The 23811-nt window shown below is 41.5% G+C and overlaps 1 protein-coding gene across 2 annotated transcripts; it reads right to left on the bottom strand.

Annotated features, from left to right (window-relative positions):
- Positions 1-9870: 9870 nt before the first annotated feature.
- eef1g (eukaryotic translation elongation factor 1 gamma) lies at positions 9871-23097 on the bottom strand. 2 transcript variants are annotated; one of them, XM_061685540.1, is made up of 10 exons: positions 23024-23097; positions 22140-22298; positions 21925-21988; positions 17810-17952; positions 13737-13880; positions 13460-13589; positions 12583-12784; positions 11575-11747; positions 10937-11061; positions 9871-10206 (listed from the first exon to the last, which is right to left on the bottom strand). In XM_061685540.1, exons 1-10 carry the CDS (start codon positions 23033-23035, stop codon positions 10048-10050), a joined length of 1311 nt encoding a protein of 436 aa, XP_061541524.1. In that variant the 5' UTR covers positions 23036-23097; the 3' UTR covers positions 9871-10047. The 2 variants fall into 2 exon arrangements, 1 of the variants encoding a protein (XP_061541524.1); XR_009769189.1 differs by lacking the exon at positions 9871-10206 and adding an exon at positions 11195-11302 and having other exon boundaries at positions 10971-11061.
- Between the last annotated feature and the right edge of the window lie 714 nt (positions 23098-23811).

The raw sequence follows: 23811 nt of genomic DNA, 5'->3' as shown, positions 1-23811 counted from the left end.
TGGGAGGTAGCCACGAGTTGTCCTGCTCCAAGCTTTCAAAGCCTCTTTTTTTGCGCACTGAATGAAGCAAAAGCTGCAGGATCTCCTTGGAGATGTCCTGGTTGACCGTCTGGCCTTAATAATTGCAGTGCCTCCTTTTTTTTTTTTTGAGAGGAACCACTACCCTGAATGCAGATTTTTATTTTTTTCCCCCATGTGTTTTGCTGCACACGAGAAACATGCTTTGTTGTTATGCTCCTCTCTCGGTGTGTTGTGTTACTGCACTTGTTTGCTCAGCTCTGTGCATGTTTGACTTTTTTTGCTCGCAGGGTGTGGCCCTTTGAAGAACTGCTTCAGCTCAGCGCTATTGTGGCTTCCAGACGGACAACTTTTGTGACATGTGCACGTTCTTTTGTGCCACGAGACGCTTCGCGACCTTTGAGATTTGCGTGCTCACAGAACAAGTCGTGGGTAAACACCGTCTGTGTTGCACCTTTGCTGCAGAGGGTGACACTATTTGTGTTCAGTTGCGCAAGGTTTTGCGCTTAAAATGATGAGTCAAATCCAAGCGAGTCTTTATTGATCCCCACCCACTGAAATCATTCAACAGTGGATTTAGAGGATCCAATCAGCAGATCAAGATAATCAACTAAATCCAAACTATTGTGCAATCGAGGATTTTGTGTATTGCAACTGAGGACATTTCCTTCACATTTTTCACATTGGGAATGTGTTTGAATCCACCAAATCCCTGCTGCCTATCAGTATTTCAGGGAAGGTCACTTTAGCTGAATACTAGGATATGTGCAAATGGGTGTTTTTCCTGCATGGTCCTAGGTGTGTCGGTGATCCTGAAGCAGAGCGCATAACTTGGCAAGGACGCATTGTGAGTCACTCACGCTCATGGCTACAATGAAAACAGGACAGCTCAGACAGCAGAGGAGAGAACATCAGGATCCGATCAGGGAGGAGGACTGTTTGCGAACACACTAGCGAAATTCATACAGTATAAAGATAAAGAGAAGTCCGAGCATTCCATTGCAGAACGCTGTGACTGCACGTTAAGATGATAATTCGGTTAATATCTGTTGTTAAACTGCTTCAATCCGGCATGGGAGCCAGCTGACATGCAGCTCATGTTTGGACTCAAATTGAACTCCAGATTGTGACCTTGTGAACAATCTTCACACAAATATTAACGCAATAGAACCATTGGCCATTTCAATTTGTTGTCAAGTTGTGATCTATATATAATCAACATAATATAATCAATCAGAAGGTTTTTTTTTTTTTTTTTTTTTTTTGTCTTTGCATATTGAATTGCACTGGGAGTATAAAATGACCCCCACACGTGTACAAAACAACGCTACTCCTATACTGACACTGTGTTCCAATATAAAGCACCATATACTGTATGTAGAAAAGACATGTGACATAGCACATTATTGCGATAGCACATTATTTAGACACAAACACGGTATAGTGTTCTAACTGTCTAACTTGGGATGAACCAGACGATAAACCTTTTATCGGGAACAACGGCTCATTTGAACACATCAAAACACTGAAGTCACCAACGCTGCCAAATCGCAGTGAACAGCTGAGGTGCACGAGGGGGGGAAAAAAGCCTGTTTATGAGTCATTAGGCTAACTTGCTGGAGTGTGAAATTCAGAAGAAAGAGAGAAAGAAATCGTACAGACAGTGCTTCACAAATGTATTCGAGGCCCACCCACTGCTTTTCAGATTTATGCCATTGTTGTCGTCTATTGACAGAACTGGTAACTAAAATGATGTTTTACGTTTCTCTAATGGTAAATACACCACATACTGTTATATGTAGAAGCTCTTCAACAGAAAATATGTTAAGGTCAAATTAATGCTAGCCGTGAAATTTTGAATGTATTTATTTATTTTTAAGCAAGAAAAAAAAACCTGAAAAAAATAATTCAGCACATTATTACTTATCGATTGTGAACTGAATGTTATCATTTTTTTTGTAGTCTTTGAATGTATAAAAAGGATTAATCCTGTTTGAAATTTGTCTTTCCTGTTCAAGGTAGTCAAAAGTCGAGAGCTCACTGAAACTGAGTCCGCATTAAAGCACTGAATGATGCTCGACAAACGGGCGTTCGGTGGTCTAATAATTCATTCATCCATTTTCTGTAACACTTGACCTCATTAGGGTCACGGGAGAACTGGAGACTGACTAGGAGAGGCAGGGTACGCCATGGGCAGGTCATCAGCCAGAGCTGGTCTGATAATAAAAAAAAACACAATTTGGTTAGGCTTGTATTTAATGTGACGTGACATCGAACTTGTCATTTTGACAGGTGACCAACAGTCTGCATGTGAAAGTCAAATAGATTATGCCTCTGTGTTATTTGTGATTTTAGTTTATGAAATCAACGCAAAGGGAAAGTAGGAACAAACAAGCTTAACACTCCCATTGAAACTTTCTGCTTCCAGCGAAACGTGTCCTGTTTGCTGCTTTTGAGCCATGTTGAAAATGTAATTAAGTCTTGAAAGAGTGCTCATTCTCTCTGCAAACTGAATTGAGGGCAACAACAACAGCTCTCTTTTTTTTTCCACGACAATCAGACACAATGTAACATTGTTGGTGCGGTAAGCAAAGAGTTTTGGCCAAAAGCGCTCACTGCTTAGAAGGACATCAACATACAACCCAATGGTGCAAATTTGGACCGAATGGCGCAATGTCATGTCTGTGGGATATAAGAAACGTCATGTGAGACCTCCTGATGTCCCCAGTGTTGCAAAAGTTTTTTTTTTTTTTAAATTGTAATATATATATATAATATAAAATAATATATAATTTTTTGGTTAAATAGGTAAATCAAAGTAAAACAAAGGCATTCACAAATGTGACCATTCACCAGAACAGAAAATCCTTCATTCAATCTGTCTCCCGCAACAATCTTAGTAGCATTATAACACATTTTCCACGCACGTAATCTTGTGCTACTCTGCCCTCCGGAGCGCAGTGAATCAGCAGACAGCGCAAACAAGCTGGGTCACCTCAAAACTAAGTACGAACTAAAATCACGAACGACTACGTAATAACTCGTTCCAAAGCAGTGGTAACTGATGCCAACGTGCAGAACTCAAGTATAACTAGTTGTCAGAACTCCTGGGTCGGCCCATCCAACCCGTTATGTCACTCCCGCACATCACCATAGCAACGTATCATTGTTGTATATCTGTCCATGAAACTTAGTGGAAATCCCCCCCCCCCCCCCCCCCCCCCCCCCCAACACAAACACGCACAGAGATGATTCACAAAGTTGCTCCTCTGGCACTGAAAAGAATGCGAGGAAAAAGGAGACGCACTGAATTGTGGTTTCAACAGCCAGTTATGACTCACAAACACGAGGGAAGAACAGGGAGGGGGTGAAAAGATTATTCTGGGATGGTTGCTGTAGCAACATAATAAGCAAGGGGGGGCAGGTACTAGTCGGGTTGTTTCCATAGCAATGTCCTTTGTGTGTATGGATAAATATCACATGCCACAAAGCAGTTTGTAATAAGGAACTTTGGTTGCGCCTTGTACTTTTTTTCCCCTTTGAGATGACACACAGACAGACACACACACACACACACACACACACACACGCACACGCACACGCACACTCCTCCCTTTGCAAGTTGTGCCTCGCTTCTGCCACCGCATCGATTGCACAGTAATGGAGTTACTGAGAAACCTCCGCCACTACACCAACGTTTATTCAATTTTAAACAAGCCGGCATTGAGACAGTTGAAGTATCTCCAGAGAGGCACAGTTATGGAACACACGCGTGAGTACGTTCGCGACCGATGTCGGCCCTCTGTGGCCCTCTTAAGCTCTTGTCGGCCCTCTAAACCACACTTGGAAGTCTGGATTCATGGCCGAGTGATTTGGGGTTTTGCAAGAGTTCGCTTCCCGGGCTGAGGGAACACCTCCCATCTGTTGCTCTTCGACACAAGCGGACACCGTCCCCGAGCTGTGCATTCCACTCATAACTGTAAATGTTTCAACACCCCAACTCTTTATTTTCCTTCGCGTGGGAGGAACCCACCGGCGAGTCCATACATGAAACAGAAGTGTCGCCTTTTCAAAAGAGGGTCATAGTAGGTGTTTTCTCAAAAAAGTATTATGACCGGGCCTCCCTCGGCTACCGCCATTGCAAAAGAAGCTGACACACTGCGGGCCACTCGATTGATTGTAGGTGCTGCGCTTTGTACTTCCGTTTCATGAGGAGAACTGATAACTATCCATCCATTTTCGATACCACTTGTGCTCATGAAGCCGGTGCAGACTCAGGACTGGTCGTGAGGGCAGAATTTGTAACCGGTGGCCAAACTGAAGATTGAACAAACAGTACACAGCCAAGCCACAAACCGTCTGGGAATCTTTTTTTTTTTTTTTTTTTTACACCGGTGCACGTTATCGATGTAGTATTCGTTATGCTACAGCCTTGACACGTCGGGATAATTACCAACATCAATATTTTTCAACTTTAAGGCCATCAGAGAGTGCCTTCATTTGGCTTTCCAGTGACAGTTGAAGTGGTCATGCGCCACCTTCAGATTTGGAGTAATATGAGCTGGAGGCTACTCTGGGGTTTCACATCCACAAAGGCAGGGGCTGCCTGTTTTCCCTCCTCCTCACCTCTGCCTCTCGTCCCTCCCATCACGCACACTCTTCAAGGCAACACAAACTGCCAGAGAAATGAACACATCATTTCGTTATGTAACTGCGTCTACATTGGTAATGATACCGTGTCATTTCTCACTCCGCCACTTTCTCTGGGCTGTGTTTCTTCTCGTCAGTCCCCCCACCCCCTCCCCCCCCACCTCTGACCTCCCTCATTGCATTCCGGCACTGAATTGCTATGCTGCGTTTAAGTGCCACAGAGAAATGTGCAACTTTAAGCGCACAAAGGAGGAGATAGGTCTTCCCAAACAATCTGGAGGTCACCAACTTGCCTAGGATACAGTTACACAACCCTGGATAGGCATTCCTGTACTTTTTGTGTGTGTGTCTGAGCCCTGAGTTCCCATTGCTTAACAACTGCACTATACTGTATGCAGGTCCCTGTCAATGGGGTAAAAGCCCTCAATTGCTGAGTAAGGATGAATTTTCTTGCCCTAATTACCCGTGATGTTGAGTGTTTGTGTGCTTCGCGGGATCTTTAAGCCCAACCCCAAACTCGAGTGTAAGGGAAGCCTCTATTAAAGTCAGAGGGTGGCTCTGTGCATGTGTGGCGGCTAAGAGCTGATTTTTTTTTTGTCCGCTTGCAGACATTCCTACACCGACTGACTCCTATGCGCCATAAAGCCTTCGGCCATGTCTATTTAAGGCCCACAGCTATGGCTTCAGCTTTTTAAAAGAAGAAAAACCTGCACATTCCTTGTCCAAATTATAAGTCTCACATCTCTGGTCCATCGCGAGCTGAACCGCAATAAGAGCTCCTCGACGAACAGCAGCTGCGATGTTCATTCTGAAACTGGTTTCGATTTTTAGGCAATTGGTCCCGGTTTTGAACCACAGCGGAAGCTGGGAACTGACCATTTGTTCTTTTTCTCGAAATGAATCAGTTCATTCTGGTAAAATGACAACTTGTATCTCTTAAAATGCAGATGCTGTTCTTGTAATATGATAACTTTACCGTAAATAGAAAAAAAAAATAAAGTTTTTTCTCGTAAATTGGTTTTTCTTTGAATTAATGGAAGGATGCTGGTGAAATGAACATGTCTTTCTTTATCTTCCAGCTTTATTCTGGTAAAAAAAAAAAAAAATATTTGTTACGTTCTGAAAACCTCTCACTAATATTAACCATGATGCGTGCATTCTTCATAAAACATAACAGCATAGTATATTATCTCATCATCTCCTTAATGGACTTTGACGCTAACATTGTACAGCACCCTATTATGTGATAGATTTTGCCCATTCAGCATCAGTTGCAGCCTGGTGATCCTGGAAGCGGAATCCCTCTCAAGGCTTCACACTCGGCAAACTGTTCCAGTGAGAGTTGGAGATTGCGGCTCGACGAAGGCAGCAGAACTACATCATCTGCACCCGCCTCAACGCCTTTGATGCGCCCAGAAATTCCGCCAGGTTATGAACGGAATCGGTCACAAAGGGCAAGTCCAACCTTCTGTGGAAACGAATTCCACTTACAGCTTGGCAATACTCCCGGCGCACCCGCCGCAGGACTCCTCGAGGGACACGGTCGAGATTTTTAACCACCTCAGTAATAATTGCACCATTCAATTAAATGATGGGGCAATAATTACGGTTCCCTCACAGAACATAATCGGTGAAGAACAGCAAGTAGAAGTGCCTCCCACTCTAGCCACATGCTTAGTCAACAGTGCAGCGGTGCTTCTCACTAGCAGACATCATGGCGACCCATGTTTTAATAAAAAAAAAAAAAAAAATTAAATATAGCACCGTACAAACACAACTTCCAGCAGCTGTTACAACCTCTGTCTGTGGCATTTTTTTGCTGTGTGTTTATAGCATAATAGACACTGTTCAACCCTTTCATTTTAAACGTGTCTGTATCCTTCTTTCCCTAAAAAAAAGACAACCTACTGCTCTTGCACTTTCCTAAAAATGAAAAGATTCAAGCTGTTGACTTTTTTTCCATTTGAAGTCATGAAATAAGTTCCTGTTTACCCAAAAGATAAAGCCGTTGTTTTGCTTTTTGTTCCCTTACCGTATCAAAGGTGAACCAAATCGTGAATTTACAACCAATTCAGGTACGTACCAAATGGGGATTTCTTTAGGAACTGTTAACACTCCTCGCAAATCTACATCTGCGGTTGCACCGATTGAGGAAAAACATAACTCCAATGTGGCCCGCAATAAAACCAAGTTTCACATCCCCGATATAGAGACGGACAGTGGATTCAACCGCTTACGATAGTATGCTAGTGCTGCTAGGTGTTATACACATTGTACCTTGTTTTCCGAAATAGTGTTTCACCTTTTTACATTACAAAGCGCCTGTGAGTTCCGTTGCCACGGCGGTGATGTCACCTGTATTTGTACAGAAATCAGCTCACGCCCAAGTCTATTACTCACCTAGTCTAACGCAGTAATAAAGTCAGAATTCCAGTAAATATTTGCATAAAAAACACGTCTGTGCCATGAATAGAACAAAATAAAATGGAAAAACAGTAAGTTCAGCGGTAAGTGAACGTGCCTTCTCGTCCTGCTTGATGCGCGTCGTCTTTGCCTCTATGCAAACGAGGTCACAGCACACCATTTGTAACCTCCAAACATAGTATGCCGGGGCCACCGTAAGCCGAGGATCGCCTGTCGTCGTGCTTTTTAGTGTGAACAGAAATTGATGTGAGGCACATCTGACACTACCTAGGGCCTCATTATAATTTACAGGGCATATTGAGTATTTTGCTCAACACTGTAGTGTAGGACCACTAAGATGTTCAAATATTGCTTTTAAAAAAAAAAAAAATCCCTCTGCAATTAGTGCATCTCGAAAGTGTTCAAAGCGTTTCACTATGTCTACATTTGATGTTATAGCATGGATCACCAACATGATGCCCTAGGGCACCAGGTAGCCCCCAAGGGCCATGTGAGTGGCCCACAGGCCTGTTCTTACAGCACATCAGTGATGGGACATCATGTTTTTTCTCGGAAGGTTATCTTTAACATGATCTGTCTCTTGACATAGGTGGATATCATTATTATTATTAAGCCAATTTGAGCAAATTTGTTCGGAAGTGTGACTCAAACAGATTTGACAGATTAGATAGATAGATAGATAGATAGATAGATAGATAGATAGATAGATAGATAGATAGATTTAACTTTCACAATGGTTGGTGACTGAACTCTGTGCAATAGGTTTATTTCAAAATAGACTCAGTTCCTTTTTCTGTCAACATTTCTCAATTTGGAGTTTAATGGCAAAAGCCTGTGAGCAGTAGTACTTATTGAGGTTTGATCTCTTAGGTTTCTATTTTGATAAATGTGTAAAGATAGAAAAATATGTTGTGTGGTGTCAATGCATTCCATTTGGGAATTAGGCTGTAACATCACAAAATGTGATGAAAAAATTAAGAGCTTTGACTACTTTGCAGATGCGTGGTAATACACATTATAGGGCGGTGATATTTTGATCCTGGCTCAGATTATTTCTGCTCTCATACATCCTATAGGTAGAATTTTAAAATCCGAACAAATCAGAGATCAACCAATGTCCCAGACTGGAGTGTGTTCTATCTGGGAGCTTTCACTGTCCATCATGTAGAGGCAGAAACTCGGCACATAACCACGGCCACGTCTGATGTTCCCACGGGGTCGGGGGCGACAGCCATGTAAGGACCTAAAGTTGTGAGAAAACCCAGGCAGTTTCTGTGCGCCTCCTTTCCCAGTAGCCCTACATTGCAACTGATATTAGGGAGTGGGGACGGGACGACACCCCTTGCCATGCCATAAATCACTCGTGTGGACTAAATGTGCAAGAAGAGGAAGGAGAAAAAAAAAACAGTGGTCATAACGAGCAAGAGGAAAAGACTGGCAAAGATGGAATGGAAAATGTTGCTATTGGCCCAAGACAACAGATTGTTCTTGCGGATCGCTTTACTTTAGTAAATCTGAAGGGACGAAACATGAGTACCAGGATATTGTGTGGGGCTATTGCCGTTAGGTAGCAAATCTGCCAAAACTCATAAAACTATGTATGCTTGTGTTGATTTCACATTTCCTTGCACAACGGGAAGGCGCTTGTAACTACACCCATTCGCCACCAGCATTGTTGTAGCCACTACAATGCCGTGGGTGAAGTTGTTTGCTCAAGTTACAGCGGCCCTCCTCTCTCTTCTACTGCGGCCCACAGGATGGGTGAATCATGTGTTCACTGCTGTGGGAACAGTTCCATTTTCTCTATTTCCATGAAAGAGCAGAGCAAACTAAAATGGCCTCCCTGGTTCAACACTCGAGTGGATTTGCTCTTAGCTGGTTGGGGGGGAAAAAAAATATGACACAATGTCACCGTGGGATGCTTTTTTAAACATCTGTAATGTTTTTGTGGGGAGGGGACTCATCCCAGCTCACTGCGGACAAAAGGCAGCGGAATATACCTTTGATAACTGACACCCATTTTTAGTTGTTCAAGTACAAACCGAGGTCAACACCAAAGCAAATGTCAATTGTAGAACATTTCTATTTTATGCAAGCCACAAAATTCGTTTTGTCTGATTCCCAACAGCTATACGGCTTTTCAAAAAGTGAGTATTGGCTGCCCCTTGCAGGAAGAAGTTAGAGGTGCAGCTGATTTTTGTTTTATTGAAGAAAAAAAAAATTGAGTGAAGAAATTTAAAATACTCTTGACACCGAAATTTTGTCAATCTACTCATAGCCATTGTATCGATTCAATGTATCTTAGCTTCTCAGGGCATTTTATCAATCACAACTGTACTGTTCTGGTTGTCTTAGCAATGTTTCGCCATCCATTTGGCCCAGGCACATATTTTAAGAATAATTTCACAGGACACCAAACTAAAATATCACAAAAGTTATATTAAGCATACTGAAATAAGGATGAGGATAAGAATTAAATAAAACATTTGGATGTGTAAAGTGTGAAACATAGGTCACTATTCGTTACTGCCGTAAAACAGATACATCCGTAAGGGGGGAAAAAAACTTCGGACCACTTCAGTAAAGTTCCATAATTTCCTTCAGCACACGAACGTGCCAGGGCACAGTAGTTGGGAATCACTGAGATGTTTACGCCTCTCCTCCAAGCAGGCTTCATCAGTGCATGCACATAGCTTGTAGTTTAGACAAGATCACGGATGAGCATGGGAGTGTGCGTAATACGTGTTTAGCGTAAGACCACAAATCAAACTCCAAAAGCATTGTGGAAAACGCTTTATTTTGTAGGTGACGACAAAACACGTTTGGGGCCACAGACAAATCCCAAACACCATCGGTTTCAGGTGTGTTAGAACCTGTTGGCTCAAAGTCTGTAGGGTGGGAAGCATCGCAAGCAGAGGTGCAAAGTGCTTTCGTTCAATCTGTCCCACTGTCCACTCATTTGAAGATTTTGCCCTGGTTGACAGCTTTGCCCACATGCTTGAATTCTCCCTCCCATGCGAAGTATTCCTTCACCATGGTCTTGCACTCCTCACTTTTGGGATCCAACTTGCGCCAGTCATATGACTCGTAGTCGATTTGCCAGTCCTGAGATAGCTGGGGAGTGGAAAGAAAAACAAAGCGCTCTTTTGAATATCAGTGGTGCGGCTTCAGGTTTCGCAAGCTTGTTGTGCACCAGTGTCAGATGAGCTGGTTCGTCCAACAGCATAACTTTGCACAATGAAGAAAGGAACAAACAAAACAAAAATACATCAAAAGAAAATGCAAGAAAACTGCTGTATCAAGTATCTGAAAACATTTGATAAGCATTTAAAACAGTGCGCAATGTGTTCTCAACCTCCACTTGATACATTTTAATCTTTGTGTTCAAATGTGACCACAGCATGAACCAGCCTTTTTAACTCACTGAACCAGAGATGACTGGGATGAATATGATCTCAATTTGCTCTTCCCCTGTCAGATTAAGACAACGTGCCATTGCTGGGCAGCGCCTTGCCCATAGACAGGGGATGACAACTTGCGGAGTGCCAACAAAGTGCACGTACCGAGTCGTGCTTTCAGTTCACGAACACGTCAACTAAATTGAAATTGACTATGCATGTTGACGGTATTGTATTTATTGAAGGCTTTTGATAGTTTGGTTTCATGGAACTGCATGTACTTTTACATGTAAATGTAATTCTGCGTACTTATGCAGGTTTGATGAAATGTTTAACCCTCCCAGAAAACTTCTGCCCTGTTCAGATGTAGCTGAAGTGTTTTACAATAACAAAACATGACAGTACGATGACAGGCCATAGATTCTGCAGTTGTCAAGAGCACTCACAGTGAAAGCCAGGTTTTGGCCTCTGAAGATCCAAATTCCAGAGATGCAGCTGTTGTTGTTGGTACCAAACAAAAGAACACTACCAAAGGCATTCTTTCGGAGTTTGTCAAGGCGCTGGAACATCCCTGAAGAGGACAGTGGGGATGGCAATTTTTAAGCGGTAAGCACAAATAAACCGATTTAGACAGGAGTGATGGCGGTTGTCTTGTAGAAATCAGTTTTACATAGTAACCACACATGAACCAGCCCTAAACTCACCGAATCAGAGATGACTGGGATGAGCATTGATGAAAATTTGTCTTCGCCTTTCAGATTAAGACTTTGTGCCATGAAAGAACAAAGCCTTGGCAAATGTTAGGGCACTGCCTAAACGGGCAAAGCCAATTTAGAACAGATGTATTTTTGATTGTAAAATTACATTTTAACTGCATTACCTAGCATACAGATTTTGCCATGGATAATGTTTTAACTATCAATTTTACTGACTGAAAAGATGAACTAAATTTAGAGCTTCTAAATTAAGAACGTTGAATTTTGCTGATGGGACAACAATTTGCTTGCACAAAAAAAGAACCTGAATTCCTAGTCATGTACGAGCAGAAAAATAATACCTTTAAATTGACTTAGTTTTGGCTCACCTGAGATAAGGTTGCAACTTTTGAAGACTTCTGTAAGCTCTTGCGGATATTTGTACTCCGCAAACCAGATTGAGTACCCCTCTGCGTCAAAGTTTTCCCAGAAATAAGGAATAGCTACTGTTAAAGTGTCCTGGTTGGAGTATGTTCTCTTGAACTCGTCCATGACAAACGCACTGGAACAAACAAATAGATAAGTTAGTGATACTTAAATTTAGACCGTGTTCAACATGTCTGGTGGGCATCTTCACATTGTGCTGTCAAATGTGTCCACAGGATGAACCAGCCTTTCGCTCACTGAACTGGAGATGACTGGGATGAATATGGACTGCTTTCTCTTCCCCCATCAGATTAAGATTTGTGTCACAACCAGACACCACCTTGCCCAAAGACAGGGGACTGCCCACCGTGGACATAGAGGCTCGCAGGGGCTTGCAGCCTCTTGCAAACTGAGATTATTATAGTTTTTGGGCCGGATTACTTACCGGTTAGTTAACATAAATAAATTTTAAAAAAAGGAACTGGACATTATCTGTGTGTGATTGAGAGTATCATGCCCGAGATGAGACGTCATCATGGCTGAGCGAGCTTGAAAAACCACCGCGTACAGTATGTCACTTCACTGTTCTCACAGAGTCGTCGGCTAAATTGATAAATAGAACATCAAACTGGGCCAGCCAGGGGAACAGAGCATCGCACTGGCCGCTGTGGCTGTTGGCAGTACCGACTGCAAGGGTCTGGGTCTGTAAGCGGAGAACTTGGGGTGGTGGGGGTTCAAAAGCAACCAGCCAGGCCGTGGCCACTCAGAGCACACAGTCATCGGCGCTCTCTGCTGAAGAGGAGCGACAAGCTGCTGTCTTCCTGGTTCTTTTTCGTTAGGTGAGCTGCGGGCATTTCTTTGTGCAGATGTGTGGGGCAGGACTGAAATGAGGCTAGAGTCAAACCTTGCTAGGATTTGCTTGCTAGCATACTCTACCTTTAAGTAAAGATCAAAGTTGTACTTCACTCTACCTCTTTGGCAGCTCTGCAAAGGGGTCCTTCGCTTTGGGCTCTGCAGCCAAAGCAGCATCACAGTCATCCATCTCTTCCGGTTCAGGCTTCTTCTCCTCCTTTTTCTTCTCTTTCTTCTCCTGAGGCTTGGTTGAATCTTTTCCAGCCTTCTCTTTCTTGGGTGGTGCCTCTTTCTTGGGCTGTATCTCAGCAAACTTTTTAGCTAGAGGACAAAAGAAAACAGCAAAAACTTTGTTTCTAAGACACCAAAATTAGACTTCACTAATGCAACTCCTTGGCTTACTTGTATTGCAAAGTCATGATGAAATTAACTTAGAACATGACAAAGTTAAGCCATCCTTATGTATCTATTCAGCCTTGATGTAGCACACAGGGGCTATTCAGCCACGTAAGCATTATCTGATCTGGCAGTGTGAGTGAATATCAATCATACTTGCATTTAAAAAAAAGAGCATAATATAAACTGTGCGCTTCTGCGTGGCAGGCATCTTGGATCAAGAAAAGACCAGTATTTATTCTGTAGGTCCTTGGTCCCATGCAACGATGTGATGAGAATTCTAAGTAGTAAATTAATGATTTCTGACAAGTGTGAAGTCTACAGGCAGGGGTTAAGTTCAGTGAGTCAATTAATGAAGACATTTTCATGCCTAATGGTCTGCCGTCAAAAAGGTTACATCTGGTCATATTTTTCCAAGCATAATTGTACTCTAGAAAGGACAACCAGAAACAATACATTAAAGAATCAAAAGTTTCATTTCTTCACCAGTTTGAGGCCATTTAACCATCTGACTCTTAAATAATTGTGAACTTATCCAGATTTCACCTGAAATTAATAGAATGCATGTGTAAACGTGGTACTAGTGAGCAAGTGACGCACCATCAAACTGGGCCATTTTTTCACACAGCTTGACCTCTCCGAGGACAGTCTTGAACTGGGGCTGGTTAACACAAGTGACAAACCAACGGGTCACGTTGGGATAAGGCTGACGGAAAGATGGTTCAAGGACCTAGACAGAGAGAAAGGAGGGATGCGAGATCTTTCAACCAAAAGGAAAATATTCTGGGGACTACTGCATGAAATGTATGTTTTTGTCAAATATAATCTGGTTTGCAAGCAGCCCTGCTATGTTGTATGAATACTGAATAAGGCTAACCTGCTTATAGAGCCACAGCATGGAGCAGGCCACTGTGATGTCAGCAAGAGTGACCCTCTCCCCAACCAGGAAGGTACGAGTGTTCAGGTGTTGGTTGAGCACTGCAAGCAGCTTCTTCACATGCTCCTTTGCCTGCTCTGTGGCCTGGGCACACCCAGATAGGAGAATGACTATTCTGGTCAATAAAAAGCAAACAGAAAATCGATAAAGACGATAGAACAATCTGTGATGGATGTCTTTCAGAACATTAAGAATCCTCAAGTCAGTTGTGACCATAGCATGAACCAGCATTAAACTCACTCAATCAAGAGATGTCTGGGATGAATATGGAAAAAAATATCATCCCCTATCAGATTAAGACTGTGCCATGGAAAGGACACAGCCTTGGCCAAAAACAGGCCTAAAATTAACAACATAAGTGGTACCATCTTGGTAGAATCTTTGAAAAAACAGGGAATAAGCACTTCAAATGCCTCTAAAATCCTTAATAAATAAATCCATGAAAAAAAGAATTGATGACTTAAGTACATAACCGATTCGACTGTTCAAACTTGTCTTCAATTAAACAAAACTGAGATTGTTTTTGGCAATAAAGAAAAGAGGATTGCTGTTACTAAATATCTGGAGTCACTTTAAAAACCCAAAGACCAAGTCGGAAACTTTGATATTCTGATAACATTCCGACCTGACTTTGAACAGTCATATCAAATAAATTACTAAAACTGCCTTCTACCATTTTAAGAACATATCCAGAGTGAAGGCTTGCTTGTGTCAAGCAGACCAAGAGAAGCTCATCCATGTTTTCATCTCAAGCAGACTTGACTATTTTAATAGTCTTCTGACTGGACTCCCAAAAAAGAGCATTAAACAGCTGTAGATCATTCATAATGCTGCAGCTTGGGTTCTGACCAGAACAAAGAGGTCAGACCATATTACTCCAATTCTAAAGTCTTTACACTGGCTTCCAGTCAGGTTTAGAATAGATGTTAAAGTTCTGCTACTGGTCTATTAAATCACTAAACTGTTTAGGTCCTGAATACATGAATGAAATGCTAATGGAATGAGATCTGAGATCGACACTCAAGTCAAATAGTGGAGCACAGAGTCCAAAGCAAACATGGTGAAGCAGCATTTAGGTATTACCGTATTTTACAGACCACAGAGCGCATCGAAATACAAGCTGCCCCCACTAAATTTGCAGAAATTCTTTTTTTTAATACATATATTAGCCACACCAGACTATACGCCGCGGATATATTAGATATTTACACAGAAAGATTTTGTCAATGTTTATTTACATACCTTAATTGTTTCCAAACAGTGCCTGTAACACGGCAGTAAAACAGCTCAAACATAACAGAAAAGTCATTGTTTTTATTCATCCTCCTCCTGTTCACTGAAGACTGTTCGTCTTCTTCAGTGTCGGAGTTGAAGAGCCTCAGAACCTCTCCGTCACACACCATTTCATTCTCTCTGTCGGTGTCGCGCTCAATGTCATTTTCATCTCGAGACACAGTTACCGCTCAAGTTGTTCTGTTCTCCTCATGTAGCAGTGCAGCCTTTCGAAATCCGTTGGTGATCGTAGATTCTTTCACACTGCTCCACGCTTTTAAGATCCACTGGCAGACCTCAGAAAAGGATGATCTTCGCATGCAGCCAGTCTTTGTGAAAGATTTCTCAGCGCTGGTCACCCAAACCTCGCACTCACCTCGGAGTGCCGCTTAAAAAGCACGATAGACAGATTGATGGCTTTCAACTTAAAAGCTGCATCATACGCTTTTCTTCTTGTACTTTCAATGATGAGGGTGTGAAAAATAAAAACTATTTTGCGTTCGTCCGTGTCGTGCTGCGTTTTGCGCTGAGTGCACCATAAACTAGCGTCGTCTTCTACACGCTGGAGGCATCTGCGCATGCCCAAACCCTAGTGCATTATGGGAAACGATAATGTTTTAAGCATTTATATATCTATATTTTAGCCGCATTTTAGCAGAGGCCGCAGGGTTCAGACCACGTGAAAAACGTAGCGGCTTATAGTCTGGAAAATATGGTATGCTGCACACAAGTTAGCAACAGGAGTGACTTCAGCCCCAAGTGTGCATGTTTTTAAGTCCAGGTTAAAAACTCTTCTTTTTTTTCCCCATGCTTTTTAGAGCATTTCCACTTTCAAATGATATTAGTTGCACTGTACGCTGCTTTAATTGTATTATTTTCTCTTTGTTTTAAATGTTTACATGCTGTTTGTCTTTGTTTTTAAATCATTTTAATCATTTAAAGCACATTGAGTTACCTTGTGTATGAAATGTGCGATATAAATAAATTTGCTTTGCTTACTGCCTACACTGCTCTCACATTTCATGTTTAATTTTTACTATAAGGCGAGTTTTTTAGGGCAAGTGACAGTTAAAAATTTCATGATAATTTTTAGCGGTCGGTTTAGACCACAGGGACTTTCGCTTTTATGAGCTTAATGGTGGGTATTTTTAACAGAAACTTGTCAGCCAATTAAGGGCGGGAGTTCAATGAGTAGCAGATGATACAGAAGTATTGATTGTAGTTGTAGACAATCTGTGTGAGGAAGCCATAGATGTCAGAAAATTCAGCTTTTCTGGGTCAGTACTGACATTTCAGCGCAGTTTAGTAAATTCCTTAGAGACTCGCACGCAATCCTCTTAAATCCAGAAAATAACACTATATTGCCAAAGGTATTTGATTTCAGCATGGCCAATTACATTGGTGTGTGACTTTTTATAGAGATGTTGAGAAATAATGAAGTTACACTGCTTTACTCTAATTTGAAAGCTTTTTTTTTTTTTTTTAAACAGATTTTCTGTAGATGATATCACACTAAAGCGTTCCGCAAAAAGGCAATTCACTCCCCCCCATCCCACCCCATTTTCTAAATTCACCCCATTTTCTAAATTCTTGCTGTGATATACTCTGGTTGAAGTGGCGACTCCAACGAGACTTGGCATTTTGATCTTTTTTTGGCCATTATTAAAGTAAACTAGAACTGCATCAGCCTCCATAAGGAATGTGTGTGACCCTCCAGCATGGAACTGATAGGAAGTCGCTGGGCCGTGTTTTGAGCCCATAAAGCACTGACGACGTTAAGATTAATTTTCAGGTGTGATTCAGTCACCAGGAAATTATTTTTTAGTAAAGATCACTTTCCAGTTGGAATTGATGTGAATTTCTTACCTTTGTTCACCCCCCCCCCCCCCCCCAAAAAATGCTTTTATTGAGGGTACAGTGAAAACTCCATGAGCATAGTCAGACAACCCTTGTTGCTAGGCTAACGCCAAAATGCTGTTTCCGATCTTAAACAGCTGTGACTTCCGATTGGTTTTGTGCTGGAGGGTCCCATATGCTGACAATGTTTTAATAACATATTCACTGATGGGCTTAACTAAGTTATTTTCCCAATGGAGAAAAGTGCAGGAACAACAATCTGCTCGCCCACACAAAAATATTACAAAACACAAAAAAAAAAAAAAAACTGATGTAGTCATTTTAGTTGCACACATGGAAAAAATTGTTGGTACCCCTCTGTTAATGAAAGAAGAACCCAGTGGTCACAGAAATATCTTCAATCTAAAAAAAAAAAAAAAAGTAATAATTCCTTCTAAGAGCCCTGATCTAAATCCTATTGAACATCTGTGGAAGGAGTTGAAACATGCTGTCTGGAGAAAGCACCCTTCAAACCTGAGACAAGTGGAGCAGTTTGCTCAAGAGTGGGCCAAAAGACCTGCTGAGAGGTGCATAAGTCTCACTGGAAGTTACAAAAATCGACTGATTGCGTCAAAAGGTTGTGCAACAAAATATTAAGGGTACCATAATTTTTTTTGTGAAGGTCTGTTTATGAGTTTGCTTTTTTGAAATAATTCTGTTGAACCACAATTCAAATGCAATGTCTGATTTCTATTGGTTAATTTAAAATTTTTTAAAAATAATTTATTATTACTTTTGTCAGATTATTTCTGTGATCATTGTGGGTTTTTCTTTCATTAACATAAGGGTACCAGTAATTTTGTTAATGTGTGTAATAGTAGTATGTGAACAAGCTACATACACACCTGCTTGTTGAACTGCATGATTCCCAGAGTGGGGAATACCCATGTGCTGGCTGGAGGGACAATCTCTGAGTCAGCAAAGCTCACCCACTGGAGGACCTGCGCTGAAGTCTTGGGTGTGCTACCGCGTAGGACATCATTGCCCACTACATTTGAAGGGAACAAAGTTATAGTGATACGTTGAACAAGTCTATATACTGCTTCAGTGCTTTCTTTAACACCACAGCAACACTTTTTATGCTATTTTTTGTTTAATCTTTGTGTTTAAATGTGACCACAGCATGAACCAGCCTTTTTAACTCACTGAACCAGAGATGACTGGGATGAATATGCTCAATTTGCTCTTCCCCTGTCAGATTAAGACAACATGCCATAGCTGGGCACTGCCTTGCCCAAAGACAGGGGATGAAACTCATGAGCACACAAAGTTTACATACCGAGCTGCACTACAGTTTGATAAATGTGACAATTTAATGTAATAGACTATGCATGCTGAAGGTATGGCATTGAAAGCCTTTTTCTAAGGCTGTTTTACTGAAATGCATGCACTTGGATGTAAATGTGGCAGCCGTGGCGCACCGGTTAAAATCATCACCTGCCACTGTGGGGGACCTAAGTGCAAGACCCCGAGCGGAGCAACCACCAATATCCCCATGGACTCACGGCTGTGGTGTGCTTGAGCAAGACACTGATATCCTGAACTGCTCCCCGGGCGCTACAGCTGCCCCAGTGTGTTCTACTAACAAGCGTTTGTTCACTGTGATGGGTAAAATGTAGAGAACACATTTTGTGTGCATGCATGCATGTTCATGACAATAACGGTAATTATTCTTCTTGTGTGTAATTGTAGATAGATTCTGTGGAAATTAGATTGTCACCACAATATTCACACTAACCCCCCCCCCGCCGCCCCAAAAGAAAAAAACAACGAGAATCTACAGGCCCTTCCAAAGGTATTGGAAGTTTCTCATCAACTTTTTGTCTTCCTCTTTTGTTACGAATCCCAAATGTATTCAGTATACAACAATAACAAAGGAATTGACCTTGAAAAGAGAGACATTTCAAGGTTTTAGTGTTTTATGTTACCTTTTGATCTAGGGCTGGCAAAAAAAAGTTGACTAAATCGGCTAAGCAGATTACAAAATTGGGGGGATGCAGAATTTCTACCTCGACGCTCCGCGGGAAACATGTTTGCGCCGCTGTCCGTATTTTCCACACAAACGATGTCTTGCAAACGACCCATGCAGTGTTGGAGTAAAGCAGAAGTGTGGGGAGGGTCATTTAAAAGTAAAAATGGGTGTAAATAAAGTCCGATGTAATTACTGCAAAGTGGAGCTGGAATACCACCTCTACTATGATTCAACATCGGACTCCATCTCGACAAGCAGCTACGCCGGTACACAAGGTAACACATTTTTAAACAAAAAATATTTTAAAATACCTTACGCCATTGCTAGTTAGAATGTACTATACGGTGTTACATAAGGAGACGCGCCAAGATTTGTTAAGATCACTTCATGTCGCTCGACAAAGCTAGCATGTACCAACGCTAGGCTAACCTGTCTGCATTCTGCATTGCTCCATCCATTTTCTGTACCGCTTATCCTCACTAGGGTCACGGGCATGTTGGAGCCTATCCCATCTATCTTCGGGCGGGAGGGAGGGTACACTCTGAACCGGTCGCCAGCCAATCGCAGGGCACATATAAACAAACAACCATTCGCACTCACATTCACACCCAGAGGATATTTAGAGTCTTCAATCAACCTACCACGCATGTTTTTGGGACGTGGGAGGAAACAGGAGTACCCGGAGAAAACCCACGCAGGCACGGGAAGAACATGCAAACTCCACACAGATGGGGGCCGGAATTTGAACCGCGGTCCTCAGAATTGTGAGGCAGATGTGCTAACCAGTCGTTAACCGTGCCCCGTGGAGTGAAACATAGACTAAATCTTTGTGTGCGGTTAACCTCGTCATGGTGCACAAAGCTTCTCTGTGCCCTCTGAGAACAAAGAAACATTTTCAAAAGCTGTTCAATTCAGTCAACGTAATGCCTGACATACATGATTTTAATAAGCTTTACACGATCAGGATTTTTGGGGCCGATCACAGAGTTTAAAAAAACGATAACCGATCCGATCACAAGATGGAGCAATGCGTCTATTTAAATGACCTGTTCATTTACTGTATATACTTGTGTACTTAATTGCTCAAAAAAATATATTTACAATAAATAATGTACATTTGTTCCTCTATTGATGCCAATGAGGCACAGTGACAGAACAAATGAATGGTCTTCTATTCGAAGGCAGGAAGTAAAGTATTTTTGTTTGTTGGTGTGTCATGATATTTTTCAATTCTAAAATATGTTCCTTTGCCCCATAAAGGTTGGAAATCACTGCGCTAATCAGGTCATATATTCTAATCAATCAAGTCAAACCAACATTACAACATGGGAGAAATAATGGGTGGTAACTTACTGCAATTAAATTATTGTAATTGAAATTACTTCACCCACACCGAAATTTTAGATCATGATTCGACATAACGGCTGCATGTTTACGTACAGCCGCTAGTGCTAGCTTGCTAGGCTACATAACATTTTTGTTGCCTGCTTGCGAGCCGTATCATATTAAAAGTATGTGAACATACCTCAAGCAAGCCTAAATGAAGGTCCTCTCCTGTCCTGAGCACCGGTGACCACCAACACGTTTCCCCCCATTTTGTCCTTATAATACAGTCGGCGTGATCCACTCTTGTTGTCATCGCCACGGTAACGAGCATACCCGGCCGCATTTGAGTTGACAAGATAAAGCCCAATGATCGGGATGCGGTGGTATCGGAATACAAGATTTTATTGCAGTAGTCTGACATAGTGCAATTGTGAAAGACCAAATTTGCCTTGTTGTCTGATCCGGGCAGTACGTGTTGTCTGTGTCAGATGTGCTGTCTGTTCCACACCGTCGACATTTAAAAAAATAAAATAAATAATAACTTCATTGGCTGTCAGATATTTACAGAACTATGTCAAAAGACACGCGACAAGGCTAAAAATAAACTAGCTTTTGGATTCAAATATACTGTGCACGATGGCGACGCGGAGTAAATGTCTTTTGCGGAGCTGATCAATGATGGCAAATTATGAGAAAGCCGATCAGCATAAAATGCTAATTATCGGCAGATACCGATAAGGCCGATAAAAATTAGTGTAAAGTCTAGATTTTAGCCCCGTTACTGACCCAATTTGCTATTGCAGGCGGTTTGACACGGCCTTTATTGTTTACAAACAAACGTGTCCAAGCAAAACTAGATGCCGTTTGTTAGCGATATTAAAAGTACGTGAAGACAATCTCAAGCTCTCCTTGAAGAAAGGCCACCCCCAAAACATGACGACGCAAAAATGAAGTGGCTGTAATTGTAGTAAACGCAGGCCCAACAAGTCAGCTTGGGATAGCACATTTACACGTGGACAAGCTTTGCGGCGTACCAAGGTAATGTTTTGTTGTTGTTGTTGTTTGTAATTGAGAATTAAAAATAAATAAATTAAAAAAAAAAAAAAAAAAAGGTTAACTAATCAAGTAATCACCCCAAAAAAATATTTTTTGGGGTGATTACTTAGTTAGTCAACGCAATATCTACAGGATAATTGATTCTAAAAGAACTCAATAGTTACAGCCCTAAAGACATGATATAACAAAATTCAGGTGCTCTGAAGAACGGGACTTTATTCAAATAACAAGTACTTCCATACATTCACTTCAATTCAGGTTCAACTTACAATCTACACACCGCATTGATACCATCCACTCAGTACCAACATGTGCAATGAATGAAAGGATAAGTCCATTCATCATAAATGAGAATAAAATGCATGTTAGCAATTACAAAAAATTAACTAGTTTGGCGGCGGACGATTACACAATTATGTGGTGCATTATGCAACAGGATAATTGATTATATAAAGATTCAATTGTGACATCCCTATTTTGATCAAATTATAAAGACACCACCTTGAAGTGAGCTTACTTTTGAAATGATGCAAGACCATTTTCTAAGGATGTCAAGCTAAAGACATCTGCTTTTACTAAAACCTAAGGATACATCGAGATACTCACAGTAATGAGCGATGGCGTTACTCTCAAACAGACAGAAACCATCATCTCCTTGGTAGGCAGGTACCTACAAATCATTGGGCAATACATTTTAAGATATTTAGAACGTAGGAAGAACTGGAATAAATAATACAGACAACTGCATGTGATTCGGTCAAACCAATTTTTGATTTGCACCACACTAATCTGAGAAGTTCCAAGGATCATACACCATCTACCTTGCCCTGGGGGAAGTTGTTGAGGAAGGCTGGGGTGTGGTTCGTCTGCCCGAAGGTAAAGGCAGGGGCACTGCTGGCCACTTTGAGGGCAGCACCGCTGTATTGTGCAGCAATCTGAGCCTTGAAGGCCCTCCAGTTTTCTGGATACGTGTACAGAGTCTGGGAAAAAGGGGGGTAAGAGATTGATCATATTTGATCTTTTGCATGTATTAAAGGATAAACGTAAGTCTTTTTTTTAATGATAAATGATCGATGATTCGCTCTGTATTAAGTCTGAAGCAAGCATCGTATTTTGTAAGGGAGAGTTTCTCGTCTAGCCATACACAACATCCAAGTTGTACCTTTACTTACCCTAAACTATTTAACCGGCCAGACAAGGTGGGCAACCAATGAGGTCTTTACAGATATATTTAGTGCGAAGACAAACAAAAACGTTGAAACAACGTCTGGCATTCACGTGTCTTCAGCTACGATCGGCGCTAGCTAGCGATAACATAGTAACATACAAAAACGTTTCTATATGATCAAATATAGGTAGGCGTTGAGAGTATGGATTAAAAATAAGGACCATTTGCGTTTAGCGAAGTAATTAAAATATATATATTTTCACATTTAAACAGCTAACGTGGCACAAGCCTCGCAAGGGCGATAGATGGGCGGCATTACAAAATGCAACGTCAGTGTAACGCAGTGCTAACATTTCTTACAGTGGTGACTAAATTGTTCGTGGCAAATATACTTTAAAATCATGACGCAAATAACCGAGAACGGAGCTGGCGTTCAATGGTGCCGTTTAACAATAACGATTGCCAAGATTCAGGGCGGATTGCGATGGTGAAGTACAAATGAATGCAAAATTCGGAGCCACTCTCCATCTTACTCACCCCTGCCGCCATCTTCAGGACGAAAGAAAGAGAGAACGACGGCGCGGCCCGATGACGTATATTACCCCGCAAGACGTGCGCGTACACGAGCTGTTTCGCTTTCGAAAGGAATTGGTCAATAAAATAAAATAATAAACTGATCAAACAAAATGCATTTTTGAACCATTTCTTTTTAAACTAATTTTGATGGATAAAGTTCTGGTTGAATCTACTCTGCGTTTACATTTTGTATATATAATTTCTGCCTACAGTATTTGTACACGTAAACGTTTACATATAGTACATAAGGTATCCTGACACACTTCTTAATCAATCAGAGTTTGGAATATAGCCCTAATGTCCCCCTGAATTATAATCCTCCACTTTACCATTTGAATACGTTTTGAAATACTGTATTATGCGTGTTGATAAGAATTTCTCCTCCATGGTCCACAAAGGCATGCTTTGATGATTTTGGTATGGAAGAACTTGTATAGAACCCTGACCTTTAGAGCATCAAGCCGATTTTGGACAAATTAGAACAGAGATTGGGCCACAAGGTTCTCTTTAGGGTCCAACATCAGTGTCCTCTGACCTCACAAAAGTTCTACATAAATGAACAGACATTCTCACAAACACTTCGTTAGACAATGAAGTTGTAATAGCTGCAAAGCAAAAACCAACTGTCTTCTTCCTTTTCTACTTCGTATAGATGCAGTGATCATATGGCCAAATACTTTTTTCCAATATATTTTACGCTGAAATAAAAAAAAAATACTAAAATATATATTATTTTTAAACCCGGGATG

This window comes from Phycodurus eques, chromosome 9 (genome assembly GCF_024500275.1).
Source record: "Phycodurus eques isolate BA_2022a chromosome 9, UOR_Pequ_1.1, whole genome shotgun sequence".
NCBI lineage: Eukaryota > Metazoa > Chordata > Actinopteri > Syngnathiformes > Syngnathidae > Phycodurus > Phycodurus eques.
Note: the sequence above shows the minus strand (reverse complement) of the source record. Positions and strands in the feature narration are given on the sequence as shown.